This window comes from Urocitellus parryii, chromosome 8 (genome assembly GCF_045843805.1).
Source record: "Urocitellus parryii isolate mUroPar1 chromosome 8, mUroPar1.hap1, whole genome shotgun sequence".
Classification (NCBI taxonomy): Eukaryota; Metazoa; Chordata; class Mammalia; order Rodentia; family Sciuridae; genus Urocitellus; species Urocitellus parryii.
In genome coordinates, this window is record NC_135538.1 from 13,844,679 (window position 1) to 13,869,210 (window position 24,532).

The following is a 24,532-nucleotide window of genomic DNA, read 5'->3' on the forward strand; positions in this document are numbered from 1 at the left end:
ATTAGGTTTAGGTTCTTCATCTTTATTTCTGTCTAGCTCCTGTGCCCTCCCCACCAAGTCCCCAAGGTAACCAGCAAGAGCCTTGCACATAGACTGCAGAATGAGTGCTTCTTAAGGCACTAAGTAACCCAGTGGTCCTCCTTTAGGGTCTCAGACCCTTCTGAATCTAACTTTTTATACTCACACGTACTTGCCTTTAGCTTCTTGCCAAATGAAAACAAGACTTTAGTGAGAAAGTTGAAAGGATAAGAAATTCTACATGTAATGTGATGCTAGATCATCTCCCTGTCATCTGCTCAGTTTCTTAGAAATATGCCCTTTTTTAGAGTGGCTTTTTCCCCCTCTCTGCAGGGCAGATGTTTAAAGTGATGGAAATTTTAGAAGCCTTTCATACTTTTCTGAATCTTGAATACAAGTGAGAATCTCAAGACTAATAAGGTTGATGATTCAAAGTTGAAAACACTGGTTCTGGGTGCAGAGGGCCCTAGGGAGTAGGGACTATGAAATGACCATGCCAGGACACACAAGAATACTGAACCCATGTTTTGCACAAAACCACAACTGCTGCAGAAGCCACCCTGGAGCTGGCGCTGGCTAACCCTTAGGGGTGAACACTAGGTGCTATGCCTGTTCTTAAGATGTAAGGATTACTTTGTTTTACTTATTAATTAACTTAATTGCCCTGAACATATTAAGAAAAATTAAACCTAATGGCTCAGATTTGCTCAGTAGATGCATGCTAGAATGTCTCAACTTTGCATGAAGCCCAGATTCCTGGTGTTAGGAAGCAAGGAGAGGGACAAAGGAATCATGTAAATAATTGGGCTTCTCCTGGCTTGCAGGAATTGCTCTACTTGCCTGCCTTTGCTGAGATAATATCCCACTAATAAGATAAAAGAAAGCAATGGTCTTTTCTATTTCCTTGACATGAAAACAACACTGCCCTTGCTATCATGTTTAAATCAGTAAGAGTAAAAACAAGAATAACAATAACTAACTGTGTGTGTGTGGTTTTGGAGATTGAACCCAGGGATGCTTAAATATAAATGAATGCCATTTTAATGTTGTTCTATGAAAGATTCATTTAGTTTCTTCTCCCATATTCTAAAATTAAAACTTCATATAACAATTCTGAGAATTCTTATGAGTTGATTTTTTTCCCCAACAAAATGCCCTTAAAATTTTTAATGTTAGATTTTAATTTTTTAGCTTTATTAGAATATATTTGACAAAAATTTTGTACATGTATAAAAATCATGTATGTATATGTCGGGGGGAGTATATGTGTGTGTGTGGGTGTGTGTATATATCTATATCTAAGGGGAGCAATGTAATGATTTGTTACATGTATGTATTGTGAAGTGATTGTTATAATCAAATTAACATCAAGGTCTTAACATCATAAAGATGCCTGAATTTCTAAATATTAAATGAAAAAATGTTTCTCCCCCACCCTCACTGAAAATGCATCAGAAGCACTTTTTGTAAGTGAATGTGGAGACTGCTCCCTAGAGGGCTGGTAGTGGGGACAGTCATTTGGTCAGCTCACAGGGGGTAAGGCTGAAGAATGAGAAAACCTAGATCTTTACAAAGGTGTTGCTATAGCGATAATTTAAGGAGACTGCTGCTAGGAGAGCCTCAAGTTTCCTCGGTGAAACTATGTTTGGTTTAGGTATTGACTGAATGAGGGCAACTTCTCAAAGCCAGTAGAATAGTTTAAAACAGAATATGATAAAAACAAACTACAAGACTCCAGGAGCAATAAAAGGTATTCTATTAGTGCTTTTATTGTTAATGTTTGTGTGTGTGTGTGGGGGGGGGTGTAGTGTGTGTGTGTGTGTGTGTGTGTGTGTGTGTGTATACTTGTTTTCTTCTGCTATAACTTGAGTCAGAATCCCTGGTACAAATTTTAGACCAACTCTGAAAGTTTAATTTTTTTCTTTCTATTTTATCTTCATCTAAAATGAATGAACATGAATAATACTGGTTCGTAGTCATGACTGTCAGTAACTTAAAACCAGTATTTGTAGTGAAAACATTGAATAGTGAACATTTAGGTGATTCATCATTAGGTATTTTAAGAAATGGTATCTTTAATTTGAGACATCAGTTTATTTGGGGTTCGTGACTTCAGAGGTCTCAGTCAGTTGGTAGATGGTGATTTCTATGCTCTGGACCCAAGGTGAGGCAGAATATCATGGCAGAAGAGTGTGGACAAGGAACACAGCTCACCATATGGCAATCAGGAAGCAAAGACAAAATATAAACCCCAAAGCCATGCCCTTTTGTATACGATGGATTATTTTCTCTGGGGTTACCATGGAAGTTACATGAAATATCTTATAGTTGTAATAATAGTATGTTTTAAGCTGATAACAATTTAACTTTGACTACATACAAAGTTCTACATTTAACCTCTCCCACAACATTTTATTTGTATCACAATTTACATTGTTTTACATTCACTATTAATACATTATTGTAACCACAGTTATCTTTAACACTTTTGGTTTTTAACTTTTATATTCAGTTTATAAGTGATTTTCATCATCATTACAGTATTAGAGTATTCTGAAGTTGACCATATTGCTAACTTAGTATTTTTTTTTTATATTTTCACATTGTCAATTTACATCTTTTTGTTTTCAACCTGAACAACTCCCTCTAACATTTCTTGTAAGGTAGGTCTAGACATGATGAGCTCCCTCTGCTTTTGTTTATGTGAGAAAGTGAGGGGTTTTTTTGTTGTTGTTGTTTTGTTTTGTTGTTATGTCTCTCCTTCATCTTCTCCTTTTGAGAGACCATTTTGCCAAATATAGTATTCTTGGTTTGCATTTTTTTCTTTCTTTCAGGCTTTTGAATATATCTTCTCACTTTCTCCTAGTCCATAAGCTTTCTGTTGAGAAATCTGCTCATAACCTTACAGAGGTTCCCTTACATGTAAAAAGTCCCCCTTTTCTTACTGCTTTCTAAATATCCTTTACTTTTGAACTTCTGAGAATTTGATTGTAATGTGTCTTGGTGAAGAATTCTTTATGTTGTTTCTTCTTTGGGACTCATGAATCTCAAGGTTTATTACCCTTTTATTATTTATTATTTTCTCATTTGGGGAATTTTATGATATACTTTTTTATTAAAATAAGCCTTTTTCTCTTTTTCTGTCTTTGATTACTCTAGAATTCCCATCATATGTATGTTGATTCATTTCATGGTATCCAATAAGCCCCACATTATTTTACTCTTTTCCTTAATTTTTGATTGGATAAAGTCAAACTTATTTTCAAACTCACTCTTCTACTTGATTGAATCTGCTGTTGAAATTCTGTGGAATTTTAAATTTTGGTCATTGTATTCTGCACATCCTGAGTTTGTTTAGCTGTTTTTGTCAAACTGATATGTGTATTGTTCTGATATTGTTTAATTGTTTTTTTGTGTTCTTCTGTAATTCATGGGTAATCTTTTAGAATATTATTTTTAGATAGTTGATAGATCTCCATTAATTTAGAGTTGACTACTAATGCTTAATTTTGATGGTATTATATTTATCTGATTATTTGTTATCCTTGTGGCATTCTATAGGTGCCTGTGCATTTACATATTTTGGCACTTCTTCCTGTATTCACAGACTGGCATTCACAGGGAAAACCCTTTGCTAGTCCGTCTGTATTGAATTTGGGGCAGACCTGCTAACTGTCCTTAGACAGGCTTGCTCCTGGAGTCCTATGGCAGGCTGACATGATGCCTGTGTCAGGGGGCATATGAGCTTGTCACCTGAGTCCATAGGGTCTGACCTGGTGCCTTAGACAATGAGGGTAGACTTGGACCTATGGTGGACTGGGGTGAGCCCTGGCAATGGGTCCGTGGAGGCTAGACTGAAGACTGAGTCCACAGGGGCTCAACTAGAGCTGGTGTGGATCTCTTGCTGAGTTAATGAGAGCTGGCCTGAGCAGGGATGGGACTGGCATCTGGGTGCAATTGGGAAAGTCCTGGGCCCTGGATCTGTGGGGTTGGGTCTGGAGACTGGGTCTGATTACAGCATTCACCAGGGCAGACGCTGAGGAATGTGGAGTCAGGCATTCATTTCACTACCTGTCCCCCACACGGAGGAAATCTTTCTTTATGCTGTGCTGTGCAGGTTTACTTTCTTAGGTACACCTTTTCATAGTGTACTATGCTCCAGTCAGGTGCTAGAGTTTCTCACCTGGATTCCTTAGCTCTTCTGATGCCTGTTAGATTGATGCTTCTGTGATGGGGTAGGCACTAGAAACTTCTCTTCACTATTATGGATGTCATTTTTTTTTCCCAACATCCTGTGAGGGTAACTCGGAATTTTACTTCTTTTCCAACTATGTCGATATACTCTAGTTTTCTTCCGTAAGAATAATTTTCTTCAATGACACCTCCTACAACATAAGGAGGTAGCTGAACCATTTCCTTGACAGAAAAACAAATGCAGACATAGTAGTCTTATGCTGATGTGGCTACATGGAGTTGCTTGCTCTTGATATAGACTCATGACTTATGAAGTTTTATGTAAAATGTGCCATGCATTATGATAGCTGGTTGAAATTTGGAATCTGCTACTTGGTTATATATAAACATTCTAAAATCATATAATCTTGAATGGATATTTATCAAATTTCATGAATTTGTTGATATATTTACATCATGAAATGTAAATTTTCTTTGGTTTTAGTCATTTTGAGTTTCCATGAAATAATAGTTTTTAACATTTATACAAATTTAAAATACTGTTGAGAGGAAATTAAAAATGTGAGAACATGATAACAATTCTCTTCTCCCTTTTCCCCCAATATAACATAGATATGACAAAGATATAACAATTATAACAAAAAAATTAGAGTTTCTTTTTTTTAAGTTGGGTGTCTTTATTTGCTTATTATCTCTCTCTAAGATTTCTCATCATATTTCTTCCTTAGTTTCCTTATCTTACCTCCATCTGTGCATGTGTGGAATAAATATTTCAGTATAATACCTTAAACACAGTTATCTTCGGGTGATTTACGAGGTAATTTGTTTAAGAGAATAGAGTAATGGGTCCGTGGCATAGTGGGAAATATAAGTTGCATGGAAAACATGCTAATTAAAATATTTTCTTAGAGTTTTGCTGGTGGAAGGAGATACATTTTGGACCCAGATTCTCCCCCATATGTCACTATACAGAGACTACCTGCTTCTCATGGTGTAGGTGCCTGGCTGAAAACATTTATAAGCTGGAAGAATGGTATCTCTTCCAGGGGAAGGAGTGGAACATGGAAGGACTGATAGTGGTTGCCAGAGTTGTCTAGTTAGAGGAATAAAATGGTACCTTAGGTAGGGAGGCCCAGAGGTTAGTTTGGGTTGGTTGACTAAGGAAACATATGAATTAGTAAGAAACCATTTAAACTGGTTTAAAAAAAAAATGAAGAAGACTGACATGATTTGGAGAACTGCATGTGACTAACTGTGTCATGAATGATGTGGCCCTTTCCCTTCCCTGGTAACAGCCCACTGTCACACATTTGATCCAGTCTTTAGGAAAGTGCAAAAATGGGCCTTGGGTACAGTGTTCAATTTTAAACAAGTAGAGGATAGGAGACAGCACCTCATGTTGGTAAAGGGTTTGGCTTTGGGGTCAAGCATAAATGGGAGCAAGTCTCGGCTTCCTCTAAATGTGGCATCTCTGACATAACGCGAAACAAAAAGAGCCGCTATTCTCATTAATATTTGGACAGAGACAATTTCCAGGACTTAGTAGCTTATGCTGTAGCTGATGCAGCAGATGTTCTAGGGCACAGCCTTGATTCAGTTCTGAGGTCCTCATTCCCATCGCTCCAGAGTATTGACTGTGAAAGCTTCACAGGAGCCGTCCTTGGTCAAGAGGCAGTAGATCTGCCTCTTCCAAGTTACGTCCTCTTTCCACATCTAACAACTGATAAATACCAGGGTGCAAAGTCTCAGCTCCTTGCTTTCATTTAGAACATCTCTGAAAGACTCTTGCAGCCTCAGAGATCTTGCTTCAACATCTCCTCCTGCCCAAGCTTGCTTCCCTCACACCCTTACAGTTGTTCCCGAGAGCACCTTCCTCAAAGCCTCCTGCTGACAAATCCCTTGCAGAATCTGTTTCCTTGTTAACCTAACCTATGACACACGATAGTGCCAGATACAAATATAGACCCGAGGAAGGGAAATTCTTCTGCGGATTCTTACAGGAGCCAACTTCCATGAACATCTGACTCGATTCTGTTTCCTGTTGAAGAAGCTGAAGCGGGTATGAGGTGGGCTGGGAATTAGGGTGTAAAAAGTTGCAGAACTGATGAGAGGAAATCAGGGTGTCACTGGAGGGTGGGGAGAAGTCTTTAGTTTGTAGTTCAGAAAGATGTGACCATAGAGAGCCTAACTTTGTATTGCTCTGTAAGTCCACTAGATTCTAGCCAAATCATTTCTAACATAGTGCAGGGGGACAAAGGGTCAGAAGGAATTCATTGGACCTCGGCATGCACTTGCTGAGACACTGTTTCTGAAATGGGGTCACCCCATCTGGGAGTTGGGAATAGCACCTGCATTGTTTAGTCTCTGGATCAGATGATATATAAGCATTTTTTTTCTAGAAATCCTCATGGGCAATTTGGATATGAGAGTGGAATAAAATGATTGAAGACACAGATGCAAATATCTATGCCCCACTCCTTGGTGTCTCTGTGAACTCAGGCAAGTTGATTAACCTTGGTAGTTCCCATAACCTTAAGTATAAAATCAGGATAGGGTCGGGGCATGTTTCCTCACAGGGCTGTGAAATGTTGGATGATGTGAATAATGACCATATGCAACATGATGCCTGCCATATACATTCCAATTAAATGATAGACGATTATTATTACAAATTAACTTTAAAATATTACATTATTATATAAATGAGCTTGTTCAAGCACATTGGGGCTGACACCCAGAAGAACTGTCAGTGACCTCTCTCCAGGTGCTGTCCCACATGGACACCCCTGCAATAGGTTCTATTATCCTTATTCTATTCTATTATCCTGATTTTCCTTATTCCCGAGGTCACTGATATCACTCCAATCTTGAAACAACAGAAAGCTACAGCACCCTCTGGTGCTCTGTGTGCAGGTCTTCCAGATGGCCAAGGGAGCTTTGCGTTCCTCAGGCTGAATTTGAGATTGGAATTTCCAACATCTGCTCTTTAAACTTCCCTTTGACCGCATTTTTAGTTTTACTCTTTTAGCTTCTTGTTTACTTTTTCCATGTCATCTCTATCTCCAGTTTATTTTTATTAATAATAAAAGTTATTAATAAAAAGTGATGGTGAAATTGTAGTTCTTTTGATATGAGATGTAAGTAAAATTGTGTGAAATTATTGCGTTTGTGCTTTGGTAGTGATAAAATAATATAGGTAGAGAGAAAAATATTAAGATCACCAGGTGAAAATACAAATAATATTAGTAGGGTATATGAAATATGAAATAACAAAATGTAAAAATGTGGGATTATAATCATGAGCCCATTTAAGAAAACGGGTAGTAATTCAATGAACAATAACAACCTCCAAACTTTGAAAGCCCTAACTGGGGAAAAGCCACTTTTATTTAGTAGGTTTTGTTTGTTTGTGTTTGGTTAAAGATTAGACTAAGTGGTAGATATCAAGTATATGAACAGTGTGATCAAGTACTCTCCATGTTCTCCCCCTATGCAAAATAACCCTGTATTTTGATTCTTGAAATTCTAGCACTGAAGCACAGTTTAATGTTGAAAGCAACTGTTTATTTGAATTTATACTAATTTTGTTAGTATGAGGATGGCTTTGCAGGAAATTTCCCCATCCTCCCTTCCTTCTGCTGCTCTGAATTGCTCACAATTCACAACAGGAAAAGGTTTCAGACTCATAGTGTCTTCCTTGCAAAATCAGGAGGCCTCCTTTTTTGCACAAGACAGTTTTTTTGCATGTGGCAAGTTCATGCAGCCCCAACTCTGTACTCTCTAATTGGAAATAATGCCTTTATCAACATCAGTTGTCCTTCACAGATAGCTATACATGGAATTTATTAGGAAAGATCTTAGATATGGGACCGGAATTTTCTCCTTAGTTTCTATCCTAGCAAATGTTACAGGTTGGTTTCCATATTTTCCACATTCATTCTATCTTTAATCCAATAATGATAGTCTTTTTAAAAAAAATCTGGTAACTATTGCATGTCATTATTTGTTCTTAATTTTTCTTTGCATGTATCAACCATCGGATGAGATATAATTCTTTCTGATTTTGTTTTCCTTGCTGGACGTTGAGGACCCAAATGATCCTCTTAGTTTGCACCCCCCCCACACAGCTGGTCAGAGCAGAGTGGCTGGCACATAGAGGAAATACAATGAAATCAATTAAGTAAGCAAATCAAATAATTGTTTTATGACTCTAGTTGAAATTGCATTAGGGTAGGAGTTTGATGACCTAAATTCTGGTTCTGATGCTGTAATTCTCCTGAGTTTGTTACATAACATAAATTCCAGGCATTTCTCTATTTTTTTAAAACTAATTTTATATTTTAATTAGGACATAATATTTTTACATATTTATGAAGTATGATCTATATTTTAATTCATGTAAACATTGGGTAATGATTAATTTGGGGGTAATTAGCATATTCATCACCTTAAACTTTTGTTATCTCCTTATGGAGAATGCATTCAAAATCTCTCTTCCATCTATTTTGAGATATTCAGTGCATTATTGTTACCTCTAGGAGCCCTACTGTGCCATAGAACACCAGAACTCATTCTTCCTGTCTATCTGGAGCTTAGCACTCTCCCTAGTCTCTGATAACCTCCCTTCTACCCTCAACTTCTACAAAATCAAGATTTTTAGATTTCATGTGTGCATGAGATCATGCACTGTTTGTTTTTCTGTACTCAGCTTGTTTCATTTAGCACAATGCCCTTCAGGTCATTTGCACATTTCTTAATGCGCCCTCTGCTTTAGTTTCTTTGTTTCCATCCTGGCTAATGGTACCTCCTCCTCTTTTCCTTGTGAAAATCAATGAGACATACATGTGAAAGTATGTCAATTTAAATGTTATGCAGATATAAATTATTACTTTATCATATGATCATTTTTCTGCAATATTTTCGTTCACAAATAGAGGTAGAAAAGGTATAAAAAAGCAATAAAAATTCGCCAAAAGTATTTAAATTTATTAACTTAAGGTATTAGAAATTGCCAAAATAAGCTCTGCTGTTTTCACTCTTATTATATTTTTCTTCTCTTGATTGTAATGATTTTCTTATGAGGGCACATCTCTGTCACTATTGCTGTATTTCCATAATGTACATACAGTCCTTTATGCAGACACCTCAGGGACCAGCTTAAATTTAAATTCACAATCTTTAGGACTTTAAAAATATAATATGGCACACATACTATGCATTATGTATGTATCATTTCTAATCTATCTGTGGCAACACCTTGCCATCAGAGACCTTCATATTTCTGCAAAGTATCAATTTTAATATTAAAGGGAATAACGGATTACTGATGGCCTCTTCTCAATTTATATCACATTTTTGCTACCAAATGAGTTACTAAAAGTTATTAAATTCCAGGCTAAGGCTTGAAGGCTAATGTACCTGTTACCTCCACTCCCCCAAGTCCTCTAGAGATTATGGAATGTTCATAAATGCAAAGCATTTCCCATTGTTGCACCCCTAGGGACTAACTCAAGACATGGCATATGGTTTGATGTATGTTCTTATAAAGCTGTATGTGCTTAATTGACTCCACCCCAACAAATACATTACAATTATTTTTTTAGAATTCTGCATATTTATTTCAGTGACAGGTTTTATTATTAACATTAATAAGAATTTAAGAGGGAACACATCATCCCCAATGGAAACCTTTAACAGTTCAATTCCAAGTAATAGTCACTTGTTTCAATTATAATTCACTTTAATTTTTATAGTTTAATATGTCATCATTCTAAAGAAAGTATGGATAAGAATTTTTAATAAAGTGCTTGCCATATTATTTTAATTCTTTATTAGAATTTTACCCTTTGATGAGTAGAACGTGAAGGCCAGTATTATTGATGTAAAACACACTGGTTAGTCGTTAATCTGATCTTTGTAATAATGCTGAAAAATATTTTAAAAGTCACCTGTAAATAAAATACACAATTATTAAGCAACATTACAATTCTTTATAATTTAGATTTTTTTATAATTAGAATTTAGTTTATCTATTTTTTTAATTTTTATTGTTGGTTGTTCAAAACATTACATAGTTCTTGACAAATCATATTTCACACTTTGATTCAAATGAGTTATGAACTCCCATTTTTACCCCGTATACAGATTGCAGCATCACATTGGTTACACATCCACTGTTTTACATATTGCTATATTAGTGTCTGTTGTATTCTGCTGCCTTTCCTATCCGCTACTCTCCCCCCTCCCCTCCCCTCCCATCTTCTCTCTCTTCCCCATCTACTGTAATTCATTTCTCCCCCTTGTTTTTTTCCCCCCTTTCCCCTCACTTCCTCTTGTATGTAATTTTGTATAACCATGAGGGTCTCCTTCCATTTCCATGCAGTTTCCCTTCTCTTTCCTTTTCCCTCCCACCTCTCACCCCTGTTTAATGTTAATCTTCTTCTCATGCTCTTCCTCCCAACTCTGTTCTTAGTTACTCTCCTTAGAGAGTAACTTCTCATGCTCTTCCTCCCAACTCTGTTCTTACTTACTCTCCTTAGACCCTCAGCAACTTAGCCAGATCCTGTCTCAAAATTGAAAAAGAAAAGAAAAGAAAAAGTCTGGGGATGTGGCACAGAAAAAGAGCACCTGGATTCAATCACCAGTAACACAATAAATAAATAGATAGATAAATAAATAAATAAATAGATAGATAGATAAATAAAGTTTGAAGCAGACTTTGGACACATGAAGGCTGCTCTGGACAATGCCTTTAAGATTAATTTCTTTTAGTTACTTTTAATAAACTTAAACCTTAGAAGCTGGTTTGTTTAGTGGAGGAGGTCAAGTAGGCTCTATTAGAAAGCTTTTTGAGTTCTTTTGTTTTCCAACCCTATGATGAAGTAGAATTGATAGATGCAACTTTGTATATATTTCAAGATTTATAACATGATGATTGGATATATGTACACCTTGTTGTGCATAATTACCATAACCTAAAAGAACACTTCCATGAATGGATAAAGAGAATCCACCAGGCAATATTATTTACACACACACACACACACACACACACACACACACACACACAAAGGAAATCCTGCTATTTGTTGCAACATGGATGAATCTGACAAGCTAGACACAGAAAGAAACTGTATGATCTCACATGTGAAATCCAAAAAAGCCAAACTCTTCCTGGGTTCCTAACCATGGGTCTTACAAACATATTCTTCATTGCTGTTACCCTGAAGCTATTTCTTCCTTTGCAAATCATTTTCCTGCAAAGACTGAAAATAACAGACCATCTTATTTTCCAGTCCACCATAGCCTGGGCCTTCGATGTTTCTTCTAATCTGTGCTTGCAAACAAAACGGTTTCCTCTTTGGTTCATCACTTTCTTTTCCAGAACTTATAACACACAGCTAAAGGAAGCCACTGGAAACTTTCAGCATTGTTCGGGGAACTCTCTTTATCCAGATGCACACATTTGTTATTTCAGGTGACATATTATATAATGTACAGAATACTTGTAGCCTCCTCCAATCTCCAACAGCAGTTACCTCACTGTGCTCGAGCCTCCTTTCCCTACCTGGTCCTAAAGCCAATGCCACATATTTTAGACTTTTGTTCCCGCACTGCCACACTCTGGGTAGCAATTTCTATTTCAATTAAATTGCACTGTGCAACAAACCACCACCTGACTTTAATGGATCAGAGTAACTTGTGATTCTGAGTGTCCTGATAGTTATGACCGGGCTGGTTCAGGTGGCTGCCTTCACTGGATCAGTTAGATTGGCAGATCCCAAGGTGGCCTTGCTGTGGTTGTTGGCTGTCCCCTGCGGTGCTTCAGTTCTCCTCCAAGTGACTTCTTATCCTCTGGGATCCTAGACCAGCTTCCTTATGTGGTTGCCTCAGGGAAGAGTTCCAAGAGCTAAAAATGGAAGCTCAAGGCCTCTTAGGGTTCACCTTTACAAATCACATAAAATCACTCGTCACATTGTCATCAATGCAAGTCTCAAGGCCAGCCCAGACTGCAGGTGGGGGAGAGAAGATGACCTCCTGATCAGCATACCTCCCGGGTACGCCTGCCAGGACAGGAGGAACTAGGGCACACTTCGAAGTCTTGCCACAGCCTGGTTCTGTAAATATTCTTTTCACTTATGTATTTAATTTAAAAGTTTTGAGTAATTATAAACATTTAGTTATCTTATTATGTTCAACCATCCAATATACCTTGGATCCTACTTATATATAATAAAGTAGTGATATTAGTAAAATTATATACTTAACAACAGGGAAAATAAAATTCTGATCCCAAAACAATTTATTTGACTCAGGTGATCTAATTTTGGCTGTTAATTAATAACCACTGCATTATCATCTTTATGCATTTGTGTTTGTTTTTTTCCTATGTAGGCACATTATTTGGTTGCGGCAAGAAATTCAGTCTGCATTTTTCTGTTGTTTTTTTTTTAAACTTCATTCCAACTTTTTTAGTGATACATCAAAAATAATGAAAGCCAATTATTAGAAACAGTCAGGGGCAATGTGACATTAAAGATTATTTATTTTAAATTAGCATTTACATTTTATGGTATAGTTAACTTTAAGATTATTATTTAAGCCATCATTATTATTAAAGATATTTATTAGGATATAATAATAATCTGCAAAAAAATGTTAATAATGCTCTATAGCAAGCTGAGTTTTGTGTGTGGTCAAAGAAAGGGGTATAATTTCATTTTACTACATATGGATTTCCAGTTTTCCCAGCACTATTTGTTGAAAAGGGTATCGTTTCACCAATGTATGTTTTTAGCACCTTTGTGTAGTATGTGATAATTATATTTATGTGGGTTTGTCTCTGTGTACTCTCTTCTATACCATTGGTCTTCATGTCTATTTTGGTGCCAATATCATGCCATTTTTGTTACTAGAGCTCTGTAAGTATAATTTAAGGTCTGGTATTGTGATGCCTCCTGCTTCACTTTTCTCTCTGAGGATTGCTTTGGCTATTCTGGGTCTATTATTTTTTCAAATGAATTTCATGTCTGCGTTTTTTATTTCTATGAAAAATATAATTGGAACCTTAATAGAAATGGCATTAAATCCATATAACGCTTCTGGTAGCATGGCCATCCTTGACAATATTAATTCTGCCTATCCAAGAATATGGGAGATCTTTCCATCTTCTAAGGTCTTCTTCAGTTTTTTTCTTTCATGTTCTTTAGTTCTCATTATAGAGGTCTTTTACCTCTTTTGTTAGATTGATTTCCAATTTTTTTTGAGACTATTGTGAATGGGATAGTTTTTCTAATTTCTCTTTCAGTTGATTCATCACTGGTATAAAGGAACACAAGTAGACCAGAGACCCTGTGCCTACTAGAAGAAAAAGTAGGGCCAAATCTTCATCACGTCGGCTTAGGAACAGAATTCCTTAACAAGACTCCCAAAGCAGAAGAAGTAAAATCAAGAGTAAATAAATGATATGATATCAAACTAAAAAGCTTCTTCACAGGAAAAAACCAATCAAGAATGTGAAGAGAGACCCTACAGAATATGAGAAAATATTTACCACCTGCATCTCAAATAGAGCAGTAGTCTCCAGGATACATAAATAACTCAGACAACTTAATACCAGAAAAACAAATAACCCAATCGATAAATGGGCTAAGGCATGGAAAGAATGGAGGAACTTTAGATAGAGAAAAGGGGGAGAAGGGAAAGGAGGGAAGAAGTGGATAGGAATGATGATGGAATGAGTTAGACATCATTGCCCTAAATATATGTATGAAGACACAAATGGTGTGAAAATACTTTGTGTACCATCAGTGACTTGAAAAATTGTGCTCTATATGTGTAATATGAAATGAATTACATTCTACCATTGTGTATAACAAATTAGAATAAATAAATAATTTAATAAATAAATAAATGGGCTAAGGAACTGAACAGACACTTCATAGAAGAAGAAATATGAATGGTCAATAAATGTATGAAAAAAAATGTTCAACATCCCTAGCAATTAAAGAAATGCAAATTAAAACTACACTGAGATTTCATCTCACTCCAATCAGAATGGCAATTATCAAGAATACAAGCAACAATAAAGTTTGGTACAGATGTGGAGGAAAAGGTCCATTCATACACTGCTGATGGGACTGCAAATTGTGTAACCATTCTGGAAAGCAGTATGGAGATTCTTCAGAAAACTTGAAATAGAACTGCCATTTGACCCAGTTATCCCACTCCTCAGCATATACCCTATGGACTTAAAAATCAGCTTACTGTAGAGATGTGGCCACATCAAGGTTATAGTAGTTCAATTCACAATAGCTAAGCTATGGAACCAACCTGGGTGCCCTTTAATGGGTGAATGGAAAAAGAAAATGTGGTATATATACCCAGTGGAATATTACTCAGCCATAAAGAAAAAGGGAAAGATGATATAATAGATTGGACATAACTTTCCTGTGTTCATATATGATTACATGACCAATGTAACTGTACATCATGTACAACCACAAAATGGAAATATATACTACATGTATGTATGTCAAAATACATTCTACTGTCAAGTATAACTAAAAACAACAAATAAAAATTAAAAAATTAACCACTAAAAATAATCTATGACAAACTACTAAGAATACATTAATATTAGATAATTTTAGTATTTTTTTCCAGAGGTTTTTTTTTTCAAATTAAACCATATTTATTTAAGCAATGTAGTTTTCTTCTTAGTATTTGTATATTAAATGTGACATTGATTAGAGACAGATGTATTCAGGAATTCATGATTTTACTCTTTATGATTTTTCATGCTTCTGATAGAATTTATTGTACATTATTAAGAGCATACTCATGAATACTCATGTACTTCTCAGAAATAAGTTCTTATGGAATAATTTGTTCAATATATTTTAATATAGTCATTTCAGTTACTGTTAACATTCCAAAAACATCATCTGTTAAAATGGATATTGGCATGTATTTTAATATTCTTTTTATTTAGTAATGCTATTTACAAACTAATGAGCACAAGATTCTGTAGCATAGTTTTACATAACTAATGATACATGCCAAATCCATTATTCATAATAAAATTACCAGGTAATCAACATACTTCTAGACTCTATGTTTGTATGCTCAGTGACAAAAGTTCTGTAGTAACCCAAGCTACCATTTATTTTGACCTCTTTGCTTCTAACTGCATGAATACACCAGGTTGAACCATAATGGCCATAGGAACAAGTTACTGCTAACCTTAAACAATGTTCTTTTAAAAGCAAGGGCTAATATATCAAGAGAACCTTAAAGCTTATGTCATGGGAGTTATTTCAGTTGCTTGTCAATAGGATTATAAAGAAATGTTCTCATTACTATTTTTATGTAGGTTGAGTTGATAGACATTTATGGCATACTTGTCTTCTGCAGTTTAAAGATCTTATGTTATCGATATTAGATTTAATTAACAAATGTGGAAGTAAATTATTCAGGTTTTACATAAAGATAAGAGTTTGCTAACAATGAAATTTTAGAATTCTTTTTTCTTTTAGAAAAATAGTACATAAAATACATAAAATTGAAATATTTACTAAGAATTCAGCTGACTGCATCTGATAAATATAAAAGTAGACTTTTAGGATCCAGAAAAATCTGGTTTTGTGGGCATAAAAGGAAGCATGTAGAGAATTTGACATTTAGATATACACAATGCTACAAAAAAAAAGATAATTTGAGCTCTCTAAAAGGAGGTCTTTTAACTAAAGTCTAAATATAAAATCAAAGATTTGCCATCAGATGGTAAATCTGAAGGTGGTAGCAGTGAAAATGTAAAAATTTAAAATCAGGAAGCAACATATAATCAGTAGGTATTCTTAAACTTATGACATCCTACACTAACTCATGCTAATTTATTTTAACATTTTAAAACAATGACATCTTGGTTTATAAAAGAATATATAATTTCAAATTAAGTGTAACAATTTGCATACACTCTAATTGTATCTTCAGTCTATTTTATACTGACTAAGAATTGCACTTTATGTATCATAAAGTTCTGAATTTCATCATGCTTAGTTTGAATAGTTAATTTTGCAGCAGTATAACTTTATAGAACCTGAAGATTCTAGAGCCAATCTCATATTTAACCATGAATTTATCATTTTCATGTGATTAGTATCTGGTAAGACCAATATACTAATTTTTATGTTATTGTCAATTAGTAATGTAATATCATGGATCCACACTTCTGAAATCCAAAACCTGGCTCTGATACTAGGTGATTTTGGTAAAAATACTTAATTTCTATGTGCCTTGGCTTTCTTATCTGTAAAATGAGAATTATAATAGGCTTTATTTATATGTTTGCTGTAAGAATGAAAGTTAATACATGCATTATATTTTGTTATATAAAGATTAAATAAATAATAATTTAATTAAAATATAATGTGATATATGTCACGTTATACATATAATACATATACATGTGTGTTAGCATGCATAGGAGCACCTTGTATATAGGAAATGTTACCAATTTGTAATGCTTATTTTTTTTTGTACTTGAAAATTAAAACAAAAAGCATGCTGGAAATATTTTAGAAATACTAGCATTCTGCAAATTTTATGTACATATCCAAAGCTTCTCCAAATTAAAAGTTCTTGTTATCTATTTTCCTCACCCATTCATTGCTCTTTGTCAATGTTGATATGGTTTACATCCTAGAAGACAGTCGGATTCCAAGGTGAAACCTTGGAAAGGTCAGCTCTAGAAATGTGGATTGAGCATCACCCCCCAAAGGGAGAGGAATTGAGATTAGGTGTGCTCATCTGTATCCCCCACAGCATCTCGTCTTGTCTGGTGTCAACCATTTGACATCCAGGAAAGGTTGGTTGAGCAAACAGATGTCACCCTTCTTTCTAAGGGATTAAATGCCTCCTCTATCTGGCCTTCATGTCTTTAAACCTCTAATTAAAGCTTTCCTGAACCCTGTTCTTTTCCTTCTTCATTAGTCTTCTCTTGTTGCATAACAATTACCACAGACTTGGCAGTTTAAAGTACCACACATTTATTGTCTCCACATGTTCATGGGTCAGGAGTCATGCACAGCATAGCTGCATCTGCTCAGAGTCCCACAGGCTACAAGATGCTAGCGGACTGCATCCGCATCCCCAGTCTCTTCAAGGGACTTCAACCTACTTTTGAATTTGTCTGCAGTGCTAGCAGAATCCATTCCTTGTGGCTGTAAGACAAGACCCAGATTCCTAATGGATATTGGCTGGAGGCAGCTCTCCACTGCTGAAAGAAACCAGTTCCCTGCCTTTGACTACCTTCACAGATGGTTCACAGCATGCTGGTGCTAGGAGAGCCTCAGCTAGGATGGAGTGATTTAAGGCAACAGGATCACACTGTGACACCCCACCACCGTTTCATATTCTGTTAGCTTGAAGCAAGTCACAGGATCCGCCCACACTCTACAGAAACAAAAGTGTGGATTCCAGGAGGTGGGAATTTCTGTAGATTCTCCCAACTCTCCATTTGAGTTAAGTATCTACAATGCCTCATATTTATAGCTCTACCTTAATATTGCTGTGTAACCCACTATATACTTACGCCTTTGTCTGTGTCTACCTCTATGTCTCTCTGTCTCCCTCTACACGTAGAACTTGACATTTATCTGGACTTAGCAAACTTTTATTTTTAACAGCTTTGTTGAGGGACAATTAATCAGTGAACTTTCAGTAAGTGAATGAGAGTAAACATAGGGATGAAGTGGTGCAAACTTTAAAGTATTTGGTAATAATTTTTATAGGAATAGTTCCATGTGATAATGTATTTAGAATTGTGCCAACCCTGAAAGAAAATAATTGTTCCAATTAATTAGAAGATAAAATGGTTTTATGATTAGTTCTAGAGCTGTATACCTTGGACTTTTTTCATAGTATAAATCCATGATACTTTATGCTATCTAACCAAATTCTTTTTTTTTCTTTTAGATGAGCAAGAAATTGTACAAAAGCGTACTTTCACAAAATGGATCAACTCTCATCTGGCCAAGGTAAGGGAGACAACCCAGAGTTACAAGTTTGCATAGTTTCAGCCAAAAAGTCATGAAGTGCACAATGTGGAGGGATGCTGCTGTTGTTTTTGTCACCATTACTGATCAATGACATTGGCCATCCTATTCACTGGTTTAATTGTCAACCTAAATGAGGCATTTACAGACTTTGCCTCTGGAAAGAAATGGACTGACAGCCAGTCAAGAGCAGTTACTTCATGTCAATCCCATGGATCTTGCTCAAATATTTCACTGTTATTACTTCTATCTTAATTGTCAGATTTTTTTGCTCAGATGTGCTTATGTCTGTTTGGAACAGGAAGAAAGAATAAGAGGTTTTTCTGAGGAGGTGAGGACAGTGCCCCTCCCAGGTGCTTTGATGAAAAATAACCCTGGAAGCAAGACATTGGAAAGACTGACATCTTTCCAAGATTGTCCATATTCGGTTGTGCCAGCTGATCTTAGTCTTTCTATTGTGCATTCTAATGTCTTTGCACATAACTACGATATAAAATAAATTTTAATCTTAGTTTATTATAATAAAATCAACATCTTATGCTGCTGATGGGAAAACAAGTAAAACAAGAATCATTGTGTTTGTCAAAATAAATTTAGATGATTGGATAATTGTCTGGATTCAGCTACTAGAACCTTTTGCGGCTACTAGAACCTTTTGAGGGTTTTTAATCAGAGATCTGCTATGGTTTATACGTGAAATGTCACCCAAAGACCCACTTGTTAAAGGCTGAGTCCCTACCTTGGCAGTATCAGTAGGTGGTGGGACCATAAGAGGTGGAACACAATGAGTGGGTGGTCTTTCAGTCACAGAAGACATGCTCTCTAAGGGGTTTGTGGGACCCCAGCCCCTCCTCTTTTCTCAACCTGGACGTGAGGTGAGCAGCTTTGCTCTTCCACATGCCCCTCCCCATGATGTGCTGCCTTGCCAAATCAATGGGCTGACTGTCCATGGGCTGAAACCTCAAAACCCTGAACCAAAGTAAATCTCAACAACAGAGTGAATGAATACATCCCTGAAGTCCCCTTCCCTCCCTTTTTTTATACCTCAATAGCAAACAAAGTGTGGCAGTTGATTTTAATCCCTTTCTACAGATTAACTGTGTACCTGTGTCTCTGCTAGGTTTTAGGGAAAGGAGAATATAGTAGAAAATGTTCCCAGGACTTGAGAAGCTCACAATCCAGCAATAAAGGACTGGACCAACGTGTCTAGGTGCAGGGTAAATTGGGATCACCTTTCCTAAAATCTCTTTCCAAAAGCTACTTTGATGAGAGGAGAATTCTCTGGTCCAGTGATTGCACCTAGAATCCATCCTGTTCCTCCTTCCTTTCTACTCTGTGACTGCAGAAGGCCTGAGAACTCTGGGGCCTCATTTCCTCAAGCCTGTTGACAGCCAGACTCTACTTAACTACAGAATTGGCAACTCTCAGGGAAGATTTTTCTTTCCAAAATGAAAATAAAGTTATTGTTTCTCATACTGTAAAAAGGCTACATGCTAACTGTAAGTAATATTAATAATGCATCTCTTAGAAAGTGTAAAGAAAGTTGAAGTGACCTTAGATTACACAGCCTCAATTCTTCCCTCACCCTTGGTCCCCTGGCTCCTATTCTATTGTTTTCCCTTCTATTTTCTCAAGAGTCTCATTTTTTAAATTTCTGGGTTTTGGTCTCTAGCTTCTGTATATATTGTGTAGACACACCACATTTTCCTTATCCATTTTTCTATTGATGAGCTCTGGAGCACCTAGGTTGACTATTGTGGATTGTGCTGCTACACACAGTGGTATGCATGTATTATTACTATAGCATGCTGACTTCATTTCTTTTGGATGAATAGTAAGTGCTTTTTTAACACAGGGTGGTCTCGGGTGTCTGTGAAAAAGGGAATGATCAAGAACTAGTAAAGAATGAGAGACTGGAGAACAGAAGGAAGGTTAGTTTGAAGGTACAAAGGGAGGCAGAGTGGGACAAAGAATCAAGAGCTTTTGTAGGGGGTGTACGTTTGCACCAGAGGAGAGAAATCTCTTTCCTTGAGACCAGCGGAAAGAAGGGTATGGATGTATCTAAGCTTGGGTGAGGTGAAGACATTAGAAGACAGACGGAAAGCACTTGAGTTGAAGGCGTCCCCACCTGATGGTCACAGATGTCTCAGATTTACCAGTGTGATTATGCGTTTTTGAACAAAAAGATTCTATTAGAAAAATATGTTAAATTTTGACAGTTAAAATGTTAGTTCTTTCACGTTTTAAATTCCCAAATTTATTCATGATCCATAGCTATTATAATTGTATGGTGCTATACTGGCCATCCAAAGGGAACAATTTAAATATGTCTTTTCCAACAAAATTTATAAAATGTTTGATTTTTTTAAATTGGAGAAATATAGTATAAATAATATTAATATTCATATTGATTATATTCGTTTGCAATTTCACATCTTCTTTCATTTTGTCAAGTAGAATAAACTGTATTTAAACCCCATTGGTTCAATCTTTATGATATCTAGCTGTAAAATAGATGGGTTGGAACTAGGCCCTTTGAGGGGAAAAAAATAGGTCTCAGCCATTTTTTAGTGTTTCTATAAATGGTGTTTCTTTTCAATATGCAATGAGCAATCCTTTTTCCATCTGCCAGCCTTATATTTGTAGATCTCTCAAGCATAGGCACCAAATATTTCAAACACTGCCTTTGGAATGACCTCAGGCATAATAGAGGCATCTTCTTATTCTTTAGAAGAACTGGTTAAAAAAAGGAAAAAAAAAAGTCTTAAAGCATTATTCAGGTTTTCTATTAATTTCCAGGGCTACTGTAACAAAGTACAGTATATTGACTTGAAATGAGAATTTTACTCTCTCACAGTTAGGAAGGAAGAAGGCCATGTTCCTTCTCAGACTCCAGCAGGATCCTTTCTTGTCTGCTTGGCCTCTGGAGGTGGCCTGCAGTCCTTGATATTCCTTGGCTTGCATCTCTGCAGTCTCTTCCCCTGTGCATGCCTGTGTCTGTGTCCAGATGACCTCATTATATAAAGACACGTGTCATAGTGGATGGGGACCAATGCTACTGACCTCGTTGTAACCTAATTACTTCTCTGAAGACCCTCTTTCCAAATAGGGTCACATTCTGCAGTGCAGGCATTGATTGAGATTTCAATATATATTTGGGAGGGGGTCATTCCAAACCAAGAGATCCATTAAGAGCACATTTTGTTTTAATACAAAGTTAGATGCATAGCCTTTAAAAGTAACACAGGATTTTCCTTGTTCTTTTAAAAAGCAACCCGTAGTGATTACAATTTGAATGATGTCTGCACAGTCATAGAAGATCACTTTCCTAGTTGCTTTCATCTTCTCCAGTTATCTTTTCACCAACAGTGATGAAAGGTAGCATGGAAACACTTTGTGGATTGAATTTCTCTCCCATCTGTTTCCTTGCATACACTTTGGTGGAACTGCTAGTGAACTAATACAAGATAATAAGGGCCAAAGATGGAAAGGCAAATGTAATTATTCACCCCAGAAATCACTATTTAGTTTTTTTTAAGCTACATTAAACATGTTAGGTGATGAATATGTTGTTAGCTTGATTTAATCATTTCACAATATGTTAAAACCTCATGTTTTACATTCTAAATATATACAATTTTATGTGTCAATTATGCCTTTATAAAATCAGGGAAAACACATCTATTTTGATTTTGTTAACCCTAAACATACTGATAAATTTGTTATTTCCAAATATGCATTTAAAAATTAGAAAGGAAAACTCACCATTTCAAGATGAATAGCATTTATTAGTTTAAGGGGTATAATTCATTGATAACATGGAAATAAGTCCTACAAAGTTTTTATAGTTAATAAACATTTAAATAGTATTTTTCAAAATTCCTTCTTTAGAAATATACCTTATTTATTCATACATTCATTAACAAGTATTTTTAAATGCTATTTAATCAGGTAATATTTGAGGTACTGAGCATGTAGCAGTGAATAAAATAGAGAAATAATCTATGTATTTTGGATCTTACATTTTAATGGGGGAGATGAGCAGAAGAGGAGATGACAAAAGTGTTCTGTTGAGAAAAGACTGAAGAAGAGCAAGTTGAGAAGGGAGATAAATTGGGGGTCATTGAAGTCATCCAGGCCAGAGACCTGGCAGTAGAGGAGATAAGAGATGGCTGGATTCTGGATGAATTTTGAAAAAGATAACAAAAACAAGATGTGTTAATGAGTCACATATTTTGTGTGAGCAAAAGGTATCAAGGACAATACCAATATTGCACAGAATAAAGGAAATGACTTGAAGATTGTGCTTCTTTTATACTATATAGTGAAAATAACTTTTATTATATCTGAGAATTATTAAGAGCAGAGTTTTCCTGAGCAGATTGAAAGCTGGGCTAAAGGGAAGTTATTGCCTTTTGAGATATTTATTCAGAATTGAATTAAATAATCAAGGAAGTGGAAATGATTATGCTATCCATCATGGAAAATGAAAAAGAATGGGAACTACATTCGTATCTTTGCCAAATAGAGGTGGAAAATAATCACAATAGGTCTTTCATAAAGGCACTGGCAGAGAAACAGATGACACAGAAAGTTTTAAAATTACTTCTCGTTTCCAGAGATATTGGGAACTTTCAATTCGATTTTCTGAATAATATAACAAATCCTTTTAGACATCAAGTGAATTTTATTTGGCCATTATCTGTGGTTATTATCGGCTTTATCGATCTGGTCCAAGGCTGTGTTAGCTTTCTGAGGTGTTTCAGTGTGGTGGGCTGTTTGCCAGCCTCTGGGGAGGTGACTTGCTTCACATCCGCTGGTCAACCTCTCTTCCCTTACCACCTCCTCTCTGTTCCTGCTGTTTGGCTGTTGTCCCCACCCTGCGGATGACCATCAGAACATGGAAAAGCTGGAGACTGGACCTGGGGTGGGAATTCTCCTCCCCCCTTCTCTTCTGGGTCTGTGTTTCTAACTGAACTTTAGTTAAATGGGAAGTCATGGTTTATCTGGGTCTAGAAGTGAGGCACCACAGTGCACACAGGGCTCAGGGATGCGCAGAATGTGTCCTGAGAAGCAGCCCTTGCCTTAAGACCTCCCACACAGTGCACAGAGGGACATTTTGTGTGCATCTGAGGCAGCACACAGGCCTGACAGTGCTCAACAGTGAGCCTCTCACCGGAGGTGGTTTTCAGTGGGTTGGGCTTTCTGCTAGACATTTTCTAGTTCCATTTTATTGGTATCACAAGGTATCCAGCAATCACAAATATTGAGTCATAGGATGTGTGTTTAGTATTTTAAAGTACATAGCTTTCTGTGTTGTGAAATGTTTTGAGAGTTTTTTCCCCCAAAGAAAAAGCATTTGGTAGAAAACTAAACAAGATGATGGTGAGGACCTGGATTGTTCTGGCAGAAGAGAGGTTGATTTTACTCTTGTGGTTGCTAAGGGCTAAATCTTGAATGCTGAAAAATCTACTTATAGCTGTGTGGTTTTGATTACTAGGAACTCTTAAGATGGTAGAAAATGTATAGATATTCACCGATGAAATGGTGATATACTAATAGTGTTTCAAAGTAGGTTTTTATTTTTTTGCATGATAGACTCTGTAGAAAACTATGGTAGTTTCTGAAAAAAAATAAAAAATAAATAAAATTGCCAAAGAACCTACCAGTTCCACTTCTGGCTATATATCTAAAAGAACTGAAAATAGGGTGTTGAAGAGATATTGATACATGTATGTTCATAGCAGCATTATTCCCAGTATCCAGATGGGAGAACACCTTGCATCCACTAACACAGAGATCAATACAAAAAGTGTGGTATCTATGTACAAAAAAAATGCTATTCAACCTTAAAAAGGAAAGAAATTCTATCATCTGTGACATGATGGATGAACCTTGAGAACTTTATGCTAAATGAAATAAGCCAGTCACTAAATGACAAATCTATATGATTCCACTCATATAAGGTATCAAGAATAGTCAAAATTATTGAAAAGAAAGAGTGTTGCTTGCCAGGAGCTGGGAGGAAGCAGAAATGCTGTCATTCAATGTGTGTAGCCTTTCAGTTTTGCAAAATGAAAATACTTCTGGAGGTGGTAACACAGTAATATGGAAATAACCCACTACTGAACAATTACACTAAAAATTGTTAAAATGGTAAACATTTTTAATGTGCATTTTTGCACACTTAAAATTTATAACTTAGAATAGCAAAGACATACAATCAGATTCCTTTGAAAATGTTCATTCTTATCTTACAGAAT

The 24,532-nt window shown here is 36.1% G+C and overlaps 1 protein-coding gene across 1 annotated transcript in view; it reads left to right on the plus strand.

Moving 5' to 3' along the window:
• Syne1 (spectrin repeat containing nuclear envelope protein 1) overlaps window positions 1-24,532 on the plus strand; it is a 419,401-nt gene that overhangs the window by 53,286 nt on the left and 341,583 nt on the right. The window contains exon 3 of the mRNA XM_077802046.1: window positions 18,190-18,251. Within this exon, the coding sequence (XP_077658172.1) occupies window positions 18,190-18,251 (62 nt within the window). The remainder of the gene's footprint in view (window positions 1-18,189; window positions 18,252-24,532) is intronic.